The sequence below is a fragment of the Syngnathus acus genome, chromosome 8 (genome assembly GCF_901709675.1).
Source record: "Syngnathus acus chromosome 8, fSynAcu1.2, whole genome shotgun sequence".
NCBI classification, from domain to species: domain Eukaryota; kingdom Metazoa; phylum Chordata; class Actinopteri; order Syngnathiformes; family Syngnathidae; genus Syngnathus; species Syngnathus acus.
The window spans coordinates 7,320,727-7,339,994 of record NC_051093.1 but is presented as its reverse complement, the minus strand read 5'-3'; the positions used below and the strand labels follow the sequence as shown (position 1 = coordinate 7,339,994).

General features: G+C 40.5%; 4 protein-coding genes across 7 annotated transcripts; 1 reads left to right on the top strand and 3 right to left on the bottom strand.

Moving 5' to 3' along the window:
- Nucleotides 1-261: 261 nt before the first annotated feature.
- Nucleotides 262-4,435, bottom strand: polr2f (RNA polymerase II, I and III subunit F). Its single transcript, XM_037256405.1, has 5 exons — nucleotides 4,281-4,435; nucleotides 4,042-4,111; nucleotides 3,793-3,923; nucleotides 3,465-3,536; nucleotides 262-3,196 (listed from the first exon to the last, which is right to left on the bottom strand). Exons 1-5 carry the CDS (start codon nucleotides 4,298-4,300, stop codon nucleotides 3,106-3,108), a joined length of 384 nt encoding a protein of 127 aa, XP_037112300.1. The 5' UTR covers nucleotides 4,301-4,435; the 3' UTR covers nucleotides 262-3,105.
- Nucleotides 4,436-4,759: 324 nt separating this feature from the next.
- On the bottom strand, nucleotides 4,760-9,571 carry LOC119126045 (MICAL-like protein 1). 2 transcript variants are annotated; one of them, XM_037257056.1, is made up of 16 exons: nucleotides 9,003-9,571; nucleotides 8,659-8,707; nucleotides 8,376-8,517; nucleotides 8,133-8,182; nucleotides 7,916-8,058; nucleotides 7,745-7,847; nucleotides 7,360-7,639; nucleotides 7,030-7,192; nucleotides 6,562-6,955; nucleotides 6,338-6,460; nucleotides 6,120-6,246; nucleotides 5,948-6,038; nucleotides 5,774-5,847; nucleotides 5,578-5,692; nucleotides 5,464-5,507; nucleotides 4,760-5,361 (listed from the first exon to the last, which is right to left on the bottom strand). In XM_037257056.1, the coding sequence occupies exons 1-16, from the start codon at nucleotides 9,170-9,172 to the stop codon at nucleotides 5,240-5,242; spliced, it is 2,190 nt and encodes a 729-aa protein (XP_037112951.1). In that variant the 5' UTR covers nucleotides 9,173-9,571; the 3' UTR covers nucleotides 4,760-5,239. The 2 variants fall into 2 exon arrangements, with proteins under 2 accessions (XP_037112951.1, XP_037112950.1); XM_037257055.1 differs by having other exon boundaries at nucleotides 7,360-7,847.
- Nucleotides 9,572-10,103: 532 nt separating this feature from the next.
- gga1 (golgi-associated, gamma adaptin ear containing, ARF binding protein 1) lies at nucleotides 10,104-16,633 on the top strand. Of its 2 annotated transcripts, none has more exons than XM_037256657.1 (17): nucleotides 10,104-10,225; nucleotides 11,268-11,352; nucleotides 11,465-11,540; nucleotides 12,028-12,126; nucleotides 12,210-12,333; nucleotides 12,533-12,633; nucleotides 12,700-12,780; nucleotides 12,883-13,020; nucleotides 13,102-13,183; nucleotides 13,790-13,903; nucleotides 13,982-14,122; nucleotides 14,203-14,276; nucleotides 14,356-14,543; nucleotides 14,704-14,921; nucleotides 14,996-15,165; nucleotides 15,242-15,352; nucleotides 15,630-16,633. In XM_037256657.1, exons 1-17 carry the CDS (start codon nucleotides 10,183-10,185, stop codon nucleotides 15,738-15,740), a joined length of 1,956 nt encoding a protein of 651 aa, XP_037112552.1. In that variant the 5' UTR covers nucleotides 10,104-10,182; the 3' UTR covers nucleotides 15,741-16,633. The 2 variants fall into 2 exon arrangements, with proteins under 2 accessions (XP_037112552.1, XP_037112551.1); XM_037256656.1 differs by having other exon boundaries at nucleotides 10,105-10,225; nucleotides 13,973-14,122.
- A 1,162-nt stretch (nucleotides 16,634-17,795) lies between these two features.
- On the bottom strand, nucleotides 17,796-18,810 carry LOC119126354 (leukocyte cell-derived chemotaxin-2-like). 2 transcript variants are annotated; one of them, XM_037257564.1, is made up of 5 exons: nucleotides 18,670-18,810; nucleotides 18,480-18,591; nucleotides 18,253-18,404; nucleotides 17,964-18,175; nucleotides 17,796-17,925 (listed from the first exon to the last, which is right to left on the bottom strand). In XM_037257564.1, the coding sequence occupies exons 1-4, from the start codon at nucleotides 18,710-18,712 to the stop codon at nucleotides 18,009-18,011; spliced, it is 474 nt and encodes a 157-aa protein (XP_037113459.1). In that variant the 5' UTR covers nucleotides 18,713-18,810; the 3' UTR covers nucleotides 17,796-17,925; nucleotides 17,964-18,008. The 2 variants fall into 2 exon arrangements, with proteins under 2 accessions (XP_037113459.1, XP_037113458.1); XM_037257563.1 differs by having other exon boundaries at nucleotides 17,969-18,175.
- Between the last annotated feature and the right edge of the window lie 458 nt (nucleotides 18,811-19,268).

Sequence of the window (19,268 nt, the reverse complement as noted above, 5' to 3'; positions counted from 1 at the left end):
TATGAAGTCAACTTCTCACTTTTTGTCAACATTTCCACACATGAGAAAATTGTAAAATCACCAAAGTTTTGAAACCAAAATGTAACAAGGAAACTAACATCATCAAGGTATCGCCCAATAAGATACCTAAATATCGTAAAATATGATCTTGCAAATTGGTACGTAAAAGATCATGTCAAATCTTTATTTAATTTCAGTCGTGTAAAAATAACAAAAAATATTTATACTTTTCTCATCAATATATCATTTGTTTCAACATTATATGTATTTATACTCTTCTGCCTTTAATATTGCCACTGAAAGTCTGTTCCACTGTGAATTCTCACATGATTGTGCATGAATTCCGATCAACGGCAATTTCGACGAAAATTGCCTCATGCAGAGAGATCGGCTTTCACAAAGATGTATTTTCATAACATTTAATTGCTACCATGCCTTATCTTTCATTCTTGCTCTTTACTCATGAAATTCAAATGTAACACATTATATTTTGTCACAATTTCCATTATTATTCCTTATTGTGTTATTCATCTCAAATGTACTTTTATCTTCACTTGTCCTACATTTAAAAAGCTGGAAAACATGAAATGACATATATCATTTTAAAATCACTTTTACTATTTTAATCCAATTGCATGCAGCTTTGCTCTCCTTTAAATTTAATGTACATCACCATAATTTTGTGTTTACGGTAATGCTGTAATCTTTTTTTTTTCCTGTCTTATTTACTTTTGCTGTTACTTGATGTTTCTTCCAGTTGTGTGTGACAATTGCACACCAACAGCAGAAGCTTAAACATGCGAGGATGATTATTTGCACTCATTTAAAATAAAACTTTGCTTTACAAGAAGCTTGTTGTTATTTTTTTTCCCTTCAATTGAACACACTCAAGGCTCCTGATAGAACATATATATATTTAAAGTGGCTTCATGTGAAGGCCAATGATGGATCTAAATGATGGATAATCTTTTAATTAATCACTTTATCAGCCTCATTACACAACATTTAAAAAAAAAATTATATTGCGTTTGAATGTGAATTTTTGTGCGAGTAGCAGCTTGACTCCTAATTCCCAGTATTTAATCGGTTGGGTAAAAACAAAGCAGGCTATTGAAGGGGAACTGGTGAGGGGGGGGGAGCCGTGCCCATAGCTGCAAGGCCAGTCGCTTCACCAGGATACAAAGAGACTCTCATACTGCCCCGGCATAGACCCCTTTTACCAGACCCCACTTGTGCCGTCCTCATCTACAGCATTTGCACTCCCTTCCCATTAAAAAAAATGCAAGCACCCTAATGGGATTAAAAGCATTCCCAAATAAAGAATGTTTACCAGGGAAAGGAGCAGTATTTAAAGTGGCAGGACAATTTCTGGCTGCTATATAAGACTATATTATAAGTTATGGTGCTACTTATCGTGGAAGCTCTTTTCTATTTTCCTTCCGCCTGAAGTTAGCTTTGGAAATCACAAGACATCCTTTTGAGCTGAGCTATCTATTCTTGCATCAGTAAAATGATGATCAATAAATGGTTGTCAGAGAGAACAAGTTGCAATGCCCGGAGTTAAAAAGAAATTGCAGTTGCTTTAAATGCATAGGGGATTTTGTTCTTGTTTATTTATGTGGTTGAAAAAAAGCCCAACCTGGTGACACTTAGATGAAAAACAAACGATTTTGAGCAAAGTGTAAGAATGGGCAGTAGTGGCTCATTCCTTGGGGATAGAGAAGTTGACAAATATTTATAACTGGCTGCTGGACAAGGGGACAGATTGGAACGATTTATAAAAGAAGCCAATCCAGTTTTCACCAGATACAAATACTTTTCAAAGAAAACTTCAAAACTTGTCATATTTTAAAAGCACAACGACAAGACATCAAAAAGAAAAAGGCACAGTGCTACGGCTTGTTCTAAAATCACTGTCCCACAAGGAAAGAAACGCGTGACCACTGAATGAGCAAATGGAAAGAAGACTAATGACAAATGTGGCTCGGCAGCTAATGGCGTGCAGTTTAGAGATTAAAAGATATTAGCAAGATCCTCAGCTGCGGGCGACCTGATGGTGTCCTTACTGTGGTTGGTGCAGCTGATTGTCACATGGCCATGAAAGCAGCCCACAGTTCCCCTTAGGCACCTTCTCTTATCAAGAGACTTACATATGAAACCATCACAAGCAGCATAAATAAAGATTCATTGTGGAAATCATTGCAAATAAGATCAGAGCAAAAGTTCCCCACTGGTGTCGTTTGATCGCTAATTTTCTTTACAATTGTTCTGACACACAAATAGTTACAGTGGATGTTTCAACAGGGGTGTGCAGACTTTTCCTCCAAAACAAAGCAACACACACTGACCTAGTTACTGCTGACAACCTATTTTTCCCCCCAAAACAATACAGAGACTGCTTTGTGCGTGTTTTCACGGGAAAGAAAAGTTTGGAGGCGAGAAGATTCAGTAGTTTACAACCCTCATTTCCAAAAAATTGCCATTTAAATAATACACAACATGGAATGGGACCATGGTTTGTGAAAATATTCCATTTGGAAATTTCAGATGACAAATTAAGTCGTGGAGGTCTTGTTAAAGTTGGCCGTAACTCCTCATGACCATGTCAACAGCTCAAGGCGTATTTGGGCAGCACAACATGGAATTGTACTAACACTAACGATCAAAAAGCATCGTTTTATTAGAATGTCAACATCTTTCTTGATGTGTGGTGGAATTCATTTGATTGACGTGAAGAAGAACACTTGTTTCTTACAAAGCTGTTTGAAAGTCTCAGTGTTGTTAGTACAGCACAACAAGTACAAGTACTTGACAACAGGTTTATTCAAAACATAAAACTGCAATTTTACAGTCACATTTGCGCAAAATAACATTTAAAAATACAGGCTTTATTCTCTAAAAGAAACAGTACGGTGCTTTCCCCAATTTGAAGAACATCCTCAAAATGTGATTTTAACAGACAATGGATTCAATTCAACATAAGTGGCGAGAGAGGACGCTTCTTTGATACATTTCCACAGAGTCGCTCCAGAGTTAGAATGAACAAAGACAACAGCACCTCCAGTGGGCATTTGCTGGTAGAAGGAAGGCTGGCTTGCAAATGACTTAATCATTAATGATGAGCTCATCACAGCCCCAGTCTTCATAACTCCCATCTGGAAGGTATCGGCGGATGATGAGGGGGATCTTTCCGCACCTAGCGAAGGAGACGAGGTGGTTGTGAATGTCATCAATTTGGGGCACGTTTAATCCATTGCTCAATCACAGATTATTAGTATTAGTTATAAACTGCCAACTACTATCATGCAGGTTATCTGTCACTTAGTGTTTTACTATTATGGTAGACTTATGTTGAAATATAAATTTTAGATATGATATTTATCTATTATTACCAAGATATTTACATAGCGTACTGCTGCTTTTTTTTTAAGCTACAGAAGAACACAAATACAAGCAATACTTACTTGAGCTCTTTCATGGCAATTTGTAAGGGGTCCGTTTCTCCTTCCAGTTCCACCATGACGGGTGCGCACATCCTGTTAAGAGCGCTATTAAGTTCCCGCGAGTATCCGGAGAACATGCAAACTCCACATAAGATGCCTTGAGGCAAGATTTCAACTCAGAGCGGACATGCTAACCCCTTTTGAATAGATACATCAATGAAGACAGGTTCAAACTTTTGAATGGTAGTGCACGTAGTACTTGACATGTAGTACTGACATTTAAAAGCATTTTATAACATTTTAGAAAATTGCAATTGTGTATTGTGCGCATTCAAGCCAAAACACTTACGCTATCTCGAGAGCTCTTGTTCCCAAAACTCTGGCTCGCTCATATTTTGTCATGTATGATGTCGTTATCCTCTTCTGGTTGGCCTGGTGGCCCTCGCCGGCTGGTACGATTTGTACATTCTCTTGATCTTCCTGTTAAAAAGAGACAAGAAAAGAAAGTTTCAGATTTATGGCTCAAAATGGTATCTTGGCAGCACGTCAAAAAGAAGATGGACACGTTAAGTAATGTTATGATAAAGCCTGAACTCACATCTTCTGGGTTTTCCAAGTCATCTAATTCTTCATCCTCTTCGGCATCATCAAAATCTCCGTCATCGAAACTGTAAAATTGTGAGAAGTTATTAATCTTAACAGGGGGAAAAAAGACTTAACTATTGCAGTCACACATGTTTTGTGGTTAGGTTACAAGGCAGCTGGACGACTAGCACACATTTCCTTCAAATATATCCCATAAGTGAAGCACTGAATGCAACTTTTTAAGTTACTTACTTATCTTCGTTGTCCGACATATCCTTCTGAGGAGTCTAAATACACTAAATGAATTATTTCAATGATTTTATTCCCCTGCTATGTTTGTTGTATACAAGCTCATGCACGAGTATGATAAACGATTCACTTCCGGTTCTTGTGTGTATCACAAAATAGATCCGGACTAACAGAGTATAAAGTAATCGTTCCATTTGTTTAGTTTGTTTCATTCGACAACCAGAGCAGCAATGTTATCATCAACACTGCCAGTATTCTTATAAGATCCGACAGATATAGTTTTAAACAGTAAGATGTGCATTTAAGTTGTTATATTACAGCACAGTATAATTCTGTGGTTTGTAAACAGCGACGTTTAGCGGATCTTTTGCGTCACGTCAATAATCAAGTGGTTTTTTTTGCAAATTAATATCGTATATGAAACTTGAGAATTTTAACGTACATATTAAATCATTTTCTTACACAAAAACATATTTAAGAAATTCTGAACATCGTGGAAAATTTATTAATGTCAGAAGTGGATTCAATCTACACATTGACACAAAGTATACAGAAACACACTTTTCAGAATATAAGCTCTAATTTCGACACTAAAAACAATTTTTTGTCTTTTGTTAACCATATACTATTATCCAAATTGTAACATACATCATTGTAGTTGTTCAGAATTTCCTTCTTTGAACTGAAATATATATATTTTTTAAATTAAATATTCAAATGTATTGAGGTGCAAGCCTCCATCTGTATCTGTAGTAAAACATGCGTACTGTGACTGCATTTCAAAAAAATAAATACATATACAGTATATACATATCGTTAGCCTAATGGCATAATTTCTTACATCAAGGGTAAATGACAAGGGTACAGTACAGTACAATAGAGCGTTAATGTGTACAAGCATAACTTCAATTTGGTGTCTGAGGTTGTCCTCAGTTTTATTCTTCTACAGTCTGGACAGAACTTCAGCTATTTTTGTCCACAGAGTTTTTGCTGCGCTCGCTTTTCCGGTTCATCTTAAAAACCTTTGAGGGCTTGAATTTTCCTTTTGACTTCCTCAGCTCTTTCAAATCTTCTTTCTGGAGCCCTGACGAGACCCAAGAAAAACAAAAATCCACACAAGTCATCATTTCCAACACACTATGCAAACATTTGAATAAATCGAGATCATTTCAAACTATATTCTCACCTTGGTTCTTATTTCCTTCCGAAAGTACATCTTCTTCTCGCTCCCTAATTGGAAAACGAAGCTGCATTACTACGACATAAAAATCAATTCTGGAATAATTTATTCTCAATGCACCTCTTCCTATCTTGATCTAAAATGCTGACGATCTGGTTCCTCTGCTCGATGATGCCAAGCAGCTCGGCCATCAGGCTTTGCTCTTGACTTCGATCTTCTCGACTCCACACGCTCTCTGAACATCCAGTATAAAAGAACCATTGCGTGTAACGTACACATCCGAATTGAATCTCAACAAATGGTTGCACAAACTCACCCGGTTTATTGAGGAGACGTCTAAGCTCATACTCAACATCTGCTTGCCTTTCTTCCAAACTTTGCTGCTTCGTCCTGCCACACAATCAGTTCAATGTGATTATCTGGATTTCTTTATTTGAAATACACACAGCAGTGCAAACACTTGCATTCCTACAATACTTTAGCTACTTACAAATAAACCAGCTCAGTATCTCGTCGCATCAGAATTTGCCTTTCGTGGGTAAGAGAAAGCCATTCAGTCACGAGACCTTCTTCCTCTTCATCTAAAATGAAATAGAAATATAATAAGTGTTTTGTTCATGTTTTATGTTCATTTTTGGTTGGAAATAAAATGCTTGATGAACCATTCTGGCACTCTCTGATATTTCTCTCCAATTCTACGCCTTTTTCCTCCAATGCCTCCAGCTGTTTTGTCACTTGGCTTTTTTCCACCTGCAGATCTGCAGCAGAAGCGTACTGGTCTGCCTGCACCTGCCAAATGACAAATAATAGCCAGCATTCTTGTAAAAATAAACCACTCAATTGACATGTAATCCAAATTAGTTATCAATCAGCATCATACCTTCCTTTTAACAAGCGGGAAGCCGTGTCCGGGGGCAGCGGCTCGTCCAGATGTGAGGGCCTGGCATGTTTTGGATTTGGGTATTTCTGCTTTTGCATCACAATGGTCCTTCTCTTCGAAAACCTACATAAAAAATATATATATTGTACATCCACTTACAACTATTGTATACAAATGACTTAAATATTAACCCACATCTTTAAGAAAAAGATTTCTTTCCATACCTTATTTGATTTATTGTCCTCCGTCACCCCAAAAGGCAACTTAGTAGACTTAACAGCTGGCACAGAAAGACTTCTTGTCAAAACAGGACTAGGATTTTTTTTCTGTGTGAGATTAGCGCTCGTTAAATCTAAGCAACCAAGTTGAGCGGTGTGTCCACCATGAGTGTCTTTAGGCTGTAACTCCGTTTTGACGACATCTTCCTCATCCAGGTCCTCACCGAAAGGATTGGGAGGAGGCACTCTCGGTCTGTACCAGTACACCTGTCCGTTTGGACCACGTTTGGCATGCGTGGGGGGTCCCGGGGACTGAACAGGAGGTAGTTGTGTCCAAGGTCCGGGATGGATGATGCCCAACCATGGATGGTTGGTTTTCACTGGATTTTTCGAACCCATCCTAAGTACAATTAAGAAAGTGATGAGTGTTTGAGATTTATTTAAGTACAAAGAAAGAAATGTCAGCTGACTTACATTTGTGATGAAAAAGGAGAAGAGTGACTTTGAGCGATCTGTTGAGGTGCCACCTGTTTACTCTCTGCAGGTACTTGTGCATAAGGCGAGGACGACTTTGGCGTCGCTTCAATTTTTTTCTCGTCCTTCCGCTCAGCACTATTGGTCGTCTCCTCAACGTTTTCTGGGAATTGCATCATTATTGAAGCAAGAATTCAACGAACATTACATTTGCTGAGTTTGTTTCAGGTGTTTTTTTTTTTGTTGCATTAATTTCAATAAGTGGAAATTGTGTTCACATTTATCAGCCCTAAAAAAAAAAAAAAAATGTAGTCAAATATATTTCTTTACCTGAGGTGCTGCTTGCTGTTTGGGAAAGTTGAGTCCCGGCTGCAAGGAGAGAAACCGACTCCTCTTTGGAAGCCAGCTGTTTACTTTCTCCGGTCACTTGCAGTGACGAGAATTCCGAGGGCTCGTCAGTTTTTGTCTCTTCCGTTCTTGCCAAAAGCGATAGCGATCCATCGTTACCATCGCTTCCCTCGTCGACGTATTCCGGAGCAGGTTGAGGAGACGTTTCTCTTGACATGCTACTCTGCGTTTCCGATGACTCATATTGTACTGTTTGCTCGATCTGCGGTGGTTTATAAAGCAGTCTGTCATGTGACCTTGTTGCCTCAGAATACTGAGGAACGTTGATGAGCGTCAATCCGCCAAGAGACAGGCACTCTTCCTGTACCTCAAAGTTGTTATCTGTTATGTGATCAGAGCAGATGAAACAACCAGTCTTCTTTTCTGGAACATAAAAGCCTGCTGCAAGGGTGCCATGGCACACTTTGCATCTGAAAGAAATAAAAGTTGGTCATGTGACACATTTTCAGAAATGTTAGTAATATTTCAGTAGGAGTACCTGAAACAACTGCGATGCCAGATCTCGCCTCGGATCACTCGTCTCTGAATAAGATGAACGGGTTTCATACAAAAGCGACATGCATTGTGGAGACTTTTGTTAGAATAACGATCGTCTTCGCTGGAGGGCGGAGAACCCGAATGCTGGTGGAAAAAGAAATTGGAAATACAAAATTGGCTCTTTCTTTCATATGTTGGAAGATTTACTCTTTTATCACCTTGTTTGATGAAGTGATGTGTGATGATGACTTCAAACTGGAAGGACCTGCTGCAAAGTCAAGATAGAAAATGGAAATGATGAATAAAGATCACAGGAGGAAAAACTCGTTGAGCACAACCCGACTGCATGTAAATGGAATGAGTGAAGATGAAATTGCAAATGAAGGTCACAATTGTTGATTTGAAATCTGATGACGACTTCAAATCAAAATAAAAAGTGTCAGAGATGCTTCTATACTTACCGTGAGATAGCCCGCTGAAGTAGTGGTAAAATTGGGAAAGGTAAGTGATGACGCTCAAATAGTCAGGCACCTCGGTGGCAAGCAAATCTTTGGGGACCAGGAAAGCGGGGATGCCGAGTTTTGTCTCTGCAACCTCAAAGGCCTGAAAACAGTGCATGGAAAGACACCAAACCAAATTACATGTTTTTGCATAATAATGTGCAACTGGTTGTAAATCACTGCTGTGCAAGATTACACGTTTGTTCAAAGGGACACATGTTTCTATTGTGTGCAAATGACTCACCAGTTGGTTGTTTTCGTAAATATTAGCTCTGGAGAGGAAGCTGAAATCTCTGGATGAATGAAACAAGACAATAACATTATTTAGAGTAGGAAATGTCAGCACAAAAAACATGCCTGTTAAAATAACATAACAAATGAGCTGACTTTATTTTAACTCCAACAAACCTGAGTAATCCACTTTACTTTAAAAGGAAGATGGCTACGAGTGAGATTAAGTTGTTCTGAAGAGATTAGGCCCACTGTCAGATGTAGATTAAACAGCATGCTACAACAAATGTAGTTTTTTTGTGCACACCATGCTGCCAACTTCAGTCCTGCACAAATAAAGAAAACAAAACTACTTACATGAGATCCGGGCGGTGTTTGTGGATGATTGCACAAAACGCAAGTCCATCTCGGAACGAGGTGGATAAATTGCTGATTTCCACTTGTGGGTAGGTGGTGCAGGTTTGAACACACCATTTGAGCAAGGCTTTCCTCGGTGCCATCGTGTCATGGGTGGCACTGGACTTCATCACGAGGGTTGGGTCAGCGTGACATACATCAACACAGCAACGTGGAGGCGAAAGGCGAGCGAGTTCGAAGGCTACATTTAGCACGCCGTGTCAAATGTCAACATTGCATCATTAAAAACAAGGTTAGGTGAAGTCACGTTAATACTCATTTTCCGCATGAAGAAAAAAAATCGCACGGAAGTTGACAAAAGTCGATCTTTTGCGACTTAGTCGGCGAGGATTCAGTCATAGAAGTCACTTCGCATCCCAAAGCAAAATAAATCGTTGAATTGTGACGCAATCGCAGGTCTATTTGATCGCAGAGGTCCTCAAATGTTATTTTAAAAAAATCCCCTCGCTGCATGTCCATCCATCTTGCTGTGCGCGACATAAGGTAATCAGTAGCTGCCAATAGGGGGAGCCAAACGCTGTCGCGAGATTTTCCTAAATCCACTTTGCACAACTTTTTCGCGTTTGTTTTCTTTTAAGTCTTTATTTCGAACATGTATAGCTCCTCCTCTTCCCTGCTCATCTCCAGACTACTTAAAATATTTATGTATATTTTTAACTGATTCATGCTTGGACGTAGTTGAAGATATGTACAGTTCAAATTTAATGTAATATTTCGGAATCAGTACAGCTCGTTGTGATGAAAGACTAAATAAATATCTTTGAATTAATGGAAAAAGTCAAACCGTAAAATAAAAGCTTGACACACGCAGCCACAAAATATCTGACTGAAAATAATGTAATTAAATCAGATTTTTTTTATAATCACAACTGTCAAATTTCTGGTACAGTGACGTCATTTTGACAGCGCATGTTCAACATGGAGTTATGGCCACTCCAATTATGATTAACACATTGTATCCTAAATATTAAACTCGCGTAAACCCCCAAAACATCTTAATCTGTCAAAAATAAAACGAATGCTTTATTGTTGTTTCATGTTAGCTCCGCCTATCCGCGCATTGTACGTGCCTTTACGTAGCTCGTCACAAGGCAGACCAGACGACTTAAAGCTTGCTGTGATGGCTGCTCCTCCCGATTCGGAGAGTTTGGAGTCTCGCATCAGTGAGTTTTTGTTCTTAAATCGGCGCGCTTTATTGTCAGATGGTTACCGAACATACATAATAGAATATCGGCGTGCTAAGTGTGAGGTGTCAATGTTGTTTAAGTGGCTAGCGCAGGCGGAAGGCGGTTCCGTGCCACATAGGAAGCTAACCTAGCTCGACAGCTACCTGTACCTGGCAGCTGTCAACACAGCACAAACTAACGTACTGTCAGCTTCAAGGATTGATTTTTTTTAATTTTTTTTTAGTAGTGCACGTCAGGGACTCTCGTTTTCAGTATTGCGTCTTCCCTTGAGTATTATTGCTGTTTACCCGGAAGAAAGTTCTGGATTTGACCGAAATATCGTCGAGACCACACCGTCCAAGCTAGCTAACATTGACGTCCAATGTATCTTGAGGTTGGCAGTTTGCTTTTAGAAGCAAATACCGAAATCAATGCTTTGCAGTCTTTGTTTAGCTACGCCGATATTTTGCATTAGGAAAAGAAATCTCACGACACACCACTAAACAAAATCGGCACATAGAAATTGCACGTTATTTATACACTTCTTGCTATGCGGTGGAAGAACATTTAATTGTGCGGAGGTTGATTGAGGGGTGCTGGATTTGAGATTTTTGGAATTTTGAATTAACGCGCAGAGCAGATATTGTATAAAAGATCATCTTGAGGAGCCTCGTAAGAAAGTGCATGCAAGGACCCAAGATGTGTCCTGTAGGAGATGACTGCGAGCTGCTTCATAGAGCACCTCTAAACGACTCTGGAACAGTTGGCGAACAAAGATACATTATTTACAGTAAATAACTTTAATACCAATTAAATGTCATTGATTTTTTTTAAGCAGCACACCAGATGATCTCATCACAAATGATCCGATTGTCCACGTCTTGCAAAGCATTCCCTAACTATCTCATGATGACTTGGTGCACGGCGTCGCAACTATTTTACCGAGTTGGCATCTTTTGCTCTGCAACTTGACAGTAATAATGTGGAAAATGAAGCTTTTCATCCACATATTCTGTTTCCTGACTGTTGAATATTTCAGACAGAGCAACCAATCCACTGAATAGGGAGACTGACTGGAGCAGCATCAATGCCTTCTGTGAACAGCTCAATAATGATTTGGAGGGGTAAGAGACAGATATACGCAAATTAGATCATTTTTACCAATTCCACTTTTTTAGTTAGTCTGAAAAGATCCATTATAAACCCGGAATGAGTGAAATTTGTGTTGTGTTGCAGGCCTCAGCTGGCTACCAGGTTGTTGGCCCACAAGATCCAATCTCCACAGGAGTGGGAGGCCATGCAGGCACTTGTGGTAAACAAACCGTTTAGGTCACAATTGGCTTAAATGGTATTGATGCTTTTTGTTTACTTTGGCCTCTTTTGGAACTTTCTGCAAGAGGGTGACAAGAGTTTTGGGTGTTACGCTTTTATTACGGCATCCTAGTCTTTCCCATAGAGTGGATCCGGTTTATCTAGCTGCCCATTACTGATGTGGCAACTTGATAGGCTTGTTTTTCCAACTGACTCTGCTTATCATCTAAGGCTACACTGCATTGTAGCCCAAATCTGTTTTTTTTTGTTTTTTTTGGCAATGCATGTAAATGAAAGCACTGATTAAATTAGCGTTTTATCAGTGAATCTGCACCATTGAGGGATTAGATCAGTCGGTCAGGCTTTTCTTTACGATTTCATTCCATCTCTCGAGGTGCTTGCCTCAAAAGACCACCAACTGTGTGAATGATGGACATCTCTATTAGCGCTTATTCAAATGCAATACATCAAACCTTCTTCTTCACCAGGTTCTGGAGTCGTGTATGAAAAACTGTGGGAAACGCTTTCACAGTGAAGTAGGCAAGTTCCGCTTTCTCAATGAGCTCATCAAAGTGGTTTCGCCAAAGGTAGGATATTCTCACATTCCTGCATTGTTTTTTTTCCCCCTTGCAGTCCATGTGACATGAGATATGTTATTGTCCTCACACAGTACCTGGGTTCGCGCTCACCGGAGCCAGTGAAGAAGAAGGTCTTGGAGTTGATCTACAGCTGGACGTTAGGCTTGCCCGATGAGTCCAAAATCATAGACGCCTATCAGATGCTAAAGAAACAAGGTTGGAAGTGCATGGAAAGCCATTTGCCATTAATTCATATGATCTTTGTCCTACCTAGTTGAACAGTGCAGCAAGTTGAATAATTGTCTTATCAGTAATGTTTTTTTTTTTTAACAAAGAGGCTAGCTACAATTAAATACGAATTCAACAGCATTGGGGAAAAAATAATTCAGATTTTTTTTTTTCTTCATTTAAAAAGGTATTATCAAACAAGATCCACAACTGCCTCCCGATAAACTACCCAATCATCCACCACCCAGACCAAAAAATGCTGTATTTGAAGATGAAGAAAAGTCTAAAGTAAGAAATAGACGTCAAGACTTCTCACCCACTTGCTTCCTTTTAACGGTCCTCGTACTTTGACAGATGTTGTCTCGCCTGCTGAACAGCTCGCATCCCGAAGACTTGAAGGCCGCCAATAAGCTCATCAAGGAAATGGTCCAAGAGGTAACCCCAAGACCAAAGCAGCAATGGAAATCCATTCTGTCTTTTAATTACAATCAACCTGTGCACACAAAGATACATTCAGTCATTTTGAACTTATCGTAGGATCAGAGACGAACAGAGAAGGTGACCAAGCGGGTGGGTGCCATCCAGGAGGTCAAGGAGAGCATCACTTTGCTGACTCAGCTTCTGCAGGACTACGATGCCAACACTACAAATCAGAGTAACGCTGAGCTCATACAGGTGAGGGCAAAAGAGCGTCGCTTATCATTTTGAATGTGAAGATGAAAAAACATTTTGATCACGTTTGCATTATTGTTACAGGACCTTTACCAGCGCTGCGAAAAAATGCGACCCACACTATTCAGATTGGCAAGCGATACGGAGGATAATGATGAAGCTTTAGGTGAGCACTACCATTATCAAAACCAGTAAACCACATTTTGTTTTGTGTAACCCGTCTCAAAATGTTGTGCTGATTGTCGTCTTGCGCAACCTTTTCCAAGGTTCCACATGTTGCGTCTTCAGCTATTAGACTCGAAGTTGTTTCGCCTGCCTTGGACATTCTTTCTTCCACTAGAATCCTAAAATAAGCTCAATGATTGCACATTAACTTGAAAAAAAAAAAAAAAAAAAAAGACATCTTAAGTAGATCAGTAATTTATTAATAGGACTTGAATCTCAACTCTATCAGATGGTTATTGATTGACATTGTCTGCATGTCCGAAGGCACGGCGTTGCTTTGCCACCATTGTCTGGTAAGATACATTATTTGCACAAACGCAGCCATAAATGCGCTTTCAGATCAGAGCCTAGAAAGCAGTACTAGCAATTAGCAGTAATTGATCCAAAGCAACGCTGCGTGCCGATTGCGGCGTCCTCTAGACCAAAGCCTATTGTGGACCTAACAACATAAGCCACAAAGCCGTTTCTCAATTGCAGTCGGGATCTTTTGTGCTCCTTATCAGCACAGCGATGACATTAAAGGGCATCTTTTCTGGGCTTTCCGCAGCGGAGATCTTGCAGGCCAACGACAGCCTGACCCATGTCATCAATTTGTACAAGCAGCAGGTGAAAGGGGAGATTGTGAACAGCAACAATGCATTAAACGCACAAAAGCAGACAGGTTGGTGAAGCAGTGCTAGGTGATTGGTCATGAACACATTCAGATTTTTTTTTTCTTTCTACCTCATAGTGGGGACAGCACTGCTGGATCTGTCTGGCTTGGACACATCGCCCCAGTCTCCCCCATCCTTCCCAGAACTCCCTACTCCAACAGACAGCCTCAATGCAACCTCGCAGGAAACCGGCATCTCCCTACTTGATGATGAGCTCATGTCGCTTGGTAACCCTAATTATTCATATTTTTTGAATCTGGCTATAAAGTAGTCAAACATTTTGTCATGTTGGTATTGTCCCACACAGGTTTAAGTGAAGGAACACACACCTCGAACCCTCCCTCCCAGCCCGAGGACTCCACAGCTTGGGACTCCTTCCAGGTGCGTGGCACAAAACTGAAATAATAATTTGAATTTTTTTTTTTTTCTTTCTTGTATTGATGTCATTTTCTCCTTCAAGTCATCTGACAGTATCGATGCAGACACCCCAGCAGCACCTAGTCTTCTCCTGAGTCCGGAACCTTCCTCCCACTCGCACCCAGTCTCTCCCGCCTCTGCTCCCAAAGGCTCAGTCCTGGATGAACTCGATTTATTAGGAAAGACGCTGCTGCAGCAATCTCTTCCTCCCGAAGGCCTACAGTTCAAATGGTAAAAGAAATACATTTGGGGTAAATACATAATTGTCCTTTTTGCCAGATCTTTTGGTACAGTGCTGCAATACTGAGCTTTGAGGTTTTCTTCATTAAAAAGAATAATTCCGTATTGACACCAGTGAATGTGACGTTAACCAGTCTGTGTCTGCATGTAGGGACAAACAGCAGGTCAAACCAACTCTGAGAGATCTACAGAGCAAGTCGGGGTCTACTATTCCCCCCAACCGCATCCCGCTCTTCAGCTCAGACCGCCCCGCGCTGCCCCTCCCCTCTGAGCCCACCACATTTGACATGTCCCCCGCATGCCCAGAGACTGCATCTGCTGAGCTTTCCCTGGCTGATGTCTTTGTGCCTCTAGAATCCATTAAACCTAGTAAGTAGACTTTCTTTTTTTTCCCCAACAACAATTCAATTGCTGATATAATCATGGATGGATTCGCCTACCAGGTAGTCTGCTGCCTGTGACTGTCTTCGATGGACACAGCCTGCGGGTCCTTTGCCACTTTGCCCGTGATTCGGCACCATCTCGCCCCGACGTGCAGGTGGCCATCATCTCCATGCTGTCCTCCGCTCCCGTGCCTGTCACCAACATAAACATAAACATCTCTGCTCAGAAGGTCAGAGAGGATGTTTTATTTTTCCTTTTCCCCATTATTTTCAATGTGATGTCACATTGTTGTTCTACTTCTGCAGTCAATGGGAGTAAAGTTGCAGCCACCATCTGGAAGCGATTTGCCACCGTTCAATCCCATCCTTCCTACTGCTGCTGTCACACAGATCATGCTACTGGCAAACCCAAACAAGGTACACCCAAGTTTTAACTCCTTCAAACTCTTAAGAGGTATGAATAGGTCTTAAAAAGAAAACTTAGCATGCTTTTACAGAAAGCAGAGCAAACGACTTTTCCTCAGGAATTGGACATTTTTTTTAAATGCTGATTGCTAAATAATGGAAAAGAATGTAAAAAAAAACTTTTTGGTAGGCTTCATGTTTGTATAGCAACAAAACACAAATTCTGCAGGCCTTACAAAATCAGTCCAAGTCCTGTGTTTAACATCATCTTCCCGTTTGTGCGCTTTAGGAGAAAGTTCAACTGCAGTACAGATTGAGCTTCACCTTGGGCGACCAGGTGCACAACGAGAGTGGCAGTCTTGAAAACTGGCCTGCTTCAGACACTTGGGGGAACCTATAGCGGCCGGCAAAGTCCAACCTGACAGACACTTGTCCGCCAAACTCAGCTACACTCCGTACCTATTCTAAATTTTTGTTTGGCCCCCTTCCCCTCCCCTTTCACTTCTGCTCATGCTCTCTGTGTGTGCTTTGCTTTAACTGACTTGTTAATACCGCCGCTTTTTTTTCCCTTCTTCTCTCTCTTCCCCCAAATCTTTTAAAGACTGCTACAAATGAAGAACCGACATTCACTACTGCATGCGCATATGTGCTTCAGGTCGTTGGCCTTGAGCACAACGTTTGACTTTGTAGATTTGGTCCTCACTTGTGCATGCTCTGCTGTCATGACGCGTGCCAAGACAGAAAGGACATATGCGTTACCTCCTCTTAGTTTGTCAAACCAAAAACTGCTGAATCATCACTTATGTCTCATCAATGGGGACTTTTCCTTGTTTGTGTCATGACAAAAAAAAGTACTGTGACATTGTGTATTTTCTGCCATATGTGCCTCTTTCTCAGTTCTGTTTAACTTTTAGCACATTTGTTCTGTAATACATCATTTATTTCAACAAGTTGCAGTGTATCATTATATTTTAATATACTTTTTTTTTTTTTTTTTTAAATAGGATCTTTGTTCAATTGTGATCATGGCTCTTCCTATATCACCAATACATGAGTAAAGTAAAATTGAAAATGCATGAAATGGATTGCTAAACAAATTGCAACCTAGAGCTTGGTGTCCATCTTGTTCATTTGAGCTCTGCAGTCTTGAGTCCTTCCTCACGTTCTGCTCCCTCCTCCTTAGTGCGACTGCTTTGTAAATACCAATGTACATTTGACCTGTGCAAAAGCATAAACAGTGCTAAGATATGAAGGAGTAATAAAGGTTTTGGTGGAGGTGGGGATTCATTTAAACACTGGTGCAGTAAGTTTGTGTTCTTGTCATTCGAATTCATACTTTGCAGGCTTGTCATGCTTACAAAAGCTCAATTATCAAGTTTATCATTGCATTATAGTTAACATTGTGATCTTGGTTGTGTCAATTTTGTGCCCTCATTTAAGGACATAAAATCTACTTTAAATTGGATGCAAAGAGTTGGGTCTCCAAAATTACCTAGTGTGCGTCATGATTGCGGATACACAATATACGAATTGGCCACCAGGGGGCAGTATACAACAAACACACCAGACGACTTTTGACAACTTAATGAGTTGTTTTTCGCAGACAAATTACGACTATGGATTCTTTGCAATGGCTAGTCTGTGGAGTTTTATAATATATATATATAAAGCGAGAAGTTGTGCAAAATTGTGTGACAAACAAGCTGTTTTTGATTAGCTTTAAGCTTCACATCAATCCAACAAAATTCTCAAAATGAACATAGACACATTTTTCATACCCTCTTCCCCAAGATCAAGTGTTCAATCAGACCCATTTTCAAATTCTTAATTAAAATGGGTCATGCACCAACATGATAATAAAATTGACTCCTACAATACTAAGACCACAGGCCAGTCCTTTTCAACAATGAACATTGTGTGCACTGTCTCACACACACAAACTCTCAGTTCAACAAAGTCCACGAACAAAACCAAAATAATTTACAATAGCGTTTTTTCCACTTACTTAGTGCAACTTCTGGCATTCCTTGCCTTGAACGATCCTCTTCAAATCTGGCTTGTATTCCGTTGTTGCAACTTGAAGCAATTTCTTTTTATTGGATGTCTGATACCATTCGTTTGAGTTTGTCGTTTTTTTGTGTGTTTTTCTGCCTGACTTTTCAAAGTGTCCAACTTGCGCCTGCGAAATTCAGTCCCTTTTGGAAAGTCCTTATCGATGTTAGCGTGGAGTGAGTTGAGTCCTGTGTTCATCTTCATATTTCCGTTTAGCTGTGCATTTCCCCCCCCCGCCATTTTGAAAGCGAAATTACAATTAGTACTAATTGTTTCCTCGAATGGATTTGCCCCTCCTGCTTTGTGGAATTTCACCTCATGCGCATGCGCGTTTGACGAAAATATCATATTGAACTCAAGCGAAGCGAACACGCCCACAAAAAAAAAAAAAAAGACAATATCACACCTCTGTTGACCTCTTTATTCTTGACACATAATTTGCATATAACAAATTGTGTTAATCTAAATAATAACAACAAAACGTTGCTGGCAGGTTTAACTTATTTGCAATTTTTATGCCTAATAGGATAATCCCATGTCCCATGTTAAAATGCCCCCATTTGGATTGTGTCAATAAAATGTGGCCTTTAAGGTCAAAATGGTCATGCCCCCATCCTCAGAAGTACTCTGTGGGGTTTTGTTTGTTACACAGCTCCACATGCACATGCGAGGTGATTCCCGGGTAAACGCTCTGCATGGGCATCATGACGCCCAGACGCTGCCCCTTGCTCACGGTTCCTGAAGTCCTGTCAGGCTCCACATAAAACAGCTTGACGCAAAGACCTGCAAGTGTTGTCAGGAGTTGGAAGTGACAAAGTAGTTGCTAGTTAATTTTCTGACAATGCTTCATTTTTACTGACCTTCGCCACTTATTACAAGGCCGCGGTCGATGGCGGCCTTAGTGGGATCATTGTAGACAACGAGTCCCCTAGTGATAGTGAGGTCAAATGGAGCGTAGACCTCTGAGCCGTCATCACAAATGATGTCCAAACCTTGGTGAGTCCTGCTTCCCCTGGAACACGCGCACACACATCAACAAGTCAAAAAGTCAACTCCCGTCTGCCCGACATGTGTCCAGCCACCTTACCGTGGGGCCCCATAGTGGCCTGCACCCAAAGGATCTGATAACCTCGGGTTGTTGTTGGGATTCCCCTGACAGAGCTGGCCAAAGGTCACTCCTTCACACACACACACCAGAGCTACACACAAATATATATACAGGTTAGAACGAAATGGGACAGATGAAGATTTTGAGAAACACCTGTCCATGTTCTCACCCAGCAGAGCTGCCAACAGAGCCACGTTCTTCATCATCTTCATTGCAATGACTCCTGCCGGGCTCCACGACAGCTTTTATCAGCATGGACAGGGACAGCCCGCCTCTCAATTACAACATTACATAAATTCCACCTGGCAACAAGTTGTTAAGTCAATAAATTGCACATGCAAGCACACTTGACTTTTTGACCATTTTGCATTCTGCACATTTGCCCCAGTATCAAAGTTCTTGTTGAGCAAGACTGGAAAGTCTGATCAGTTACCACATTCACATACAAAAAATGTCTACAAAATATTCAAGTTCAATTTATAAAAGACCTTAGTGTGAATTAACTTTTCATTTGTTTGCAAGTTTACTCATGGGAAGTTGTATGAAATTGATTTTGTTGACCCCCCCCCCCCAAAATCCTCGATAAAGATGACGCCCGGGAGTACCACAGCCCATAATTTGTTTTTGTTTAATTTTTTTGAGGGTCATACATACTTGGAGATTGCCCGCAATGTTATTTTACAAAAGGTTGTTGGCAATGGTTGTCAAAAAAGTGAGGGGGATTTGAGTTGGAGGGTCTACCACTGTTAATAATGTTTTTGTAAACAT

What these genes read in the sequence shown, in the direction of transcription:
- LOC119126354 (XM_037257564.1), bottom strand. Translation starts at nt 18,712, where the DNA reads ATGAAGATGATGAAGAACGTGGCTCTGTTGGCAGCTCTGCTGG. An exon ending in GGCCACTATGGGGCCCCACG is followed by an intron (nt 18,405 to 18,479) that starts GTAAGGTGGCTG and finishes CGCGTGTTCCAG; the next exon opens with GGGAAGCAGGACTCACCAAG. An exon ending in CCTTGTAATAAGTGGCGAAG is followed by an intron (nt 18,176 to 18,252) that starts GTCAGTAAAAAT and finishes CAACACTTGCAG; the next exon opens with GTCTTTGCGTCAAGCTGTTT.
- gga1 (XM_037256656.1), top strand. Translation starts at nt 10,183, where the DNA reads ATGGCTGCTCCTCCCGATTCGGAGAGTTTGGAGTCTCGCATCA. An exon ending in GTAACGCTGAGCTCATACAG is followed by an intron (nt 13,021 to 13,101) that starts GTGAGGGCAAAA and finishes TTATTGTTACAG; the next exon opens with GACCTTTACCAGCGCTGCGA. An exon ending in CAGCTTGGGACTCCTTCCAG is followed by an intron (nt 14,277 to 14,355) that starts GTGCGTGGCACA and finishes TTCTCCTTCAAG; the next exon opens with TCATCTGACAGTATCGATGC.
- LOC119126045 (XM_037257055.1), bottom strand. Translation starts at nt 9,172, where the DNA reads ATGAAGTCCAGTGCCACCCATGACACGATGGCACCGAGGAAAGCCTTG. An exon ending in AGGACAATAAATCAAATAAG is followed by an intron (nt 6,461 to 6,561) that starts GTATGGAAAGAA and finishes TTTTTTATGTAG; the next exon opens with GTTTTCGAAGAGAAGGACCA. An exon ending in GATACTGAGCTGGTTTATTT is followed by an intron (nt 5,848 to 5,947) that starts GTAAGTAGCTAA and finishes ATTGTGTGGCAG; the next exon opens with GACGAAGCAGCAAAGTTTGG.
- polr2f (XM_037256405.1), bottom strand. Translation starts at nt 4,300, where the DNA reads ATGTCGGACAACGAAGATAA. An exon ending in ACTTGGAAAACCCAGAAGAT is followed by an intron (nt 3,924 to 4,041) that starts GTGAGTTCAGGC and finishes TCTTTTTAACAG; the next exon opens with GAAGATCAAGAGAATGTACA. An exon ending in ACAAGAGCTCTCGAGATAGC is followed by an intron (nt 3,537 to 3,792) that starts GTAAGTGTTTTG and finishes CGCTCTTAACAG; the next exon opens with GATGTGCGCACCCGTCATGG.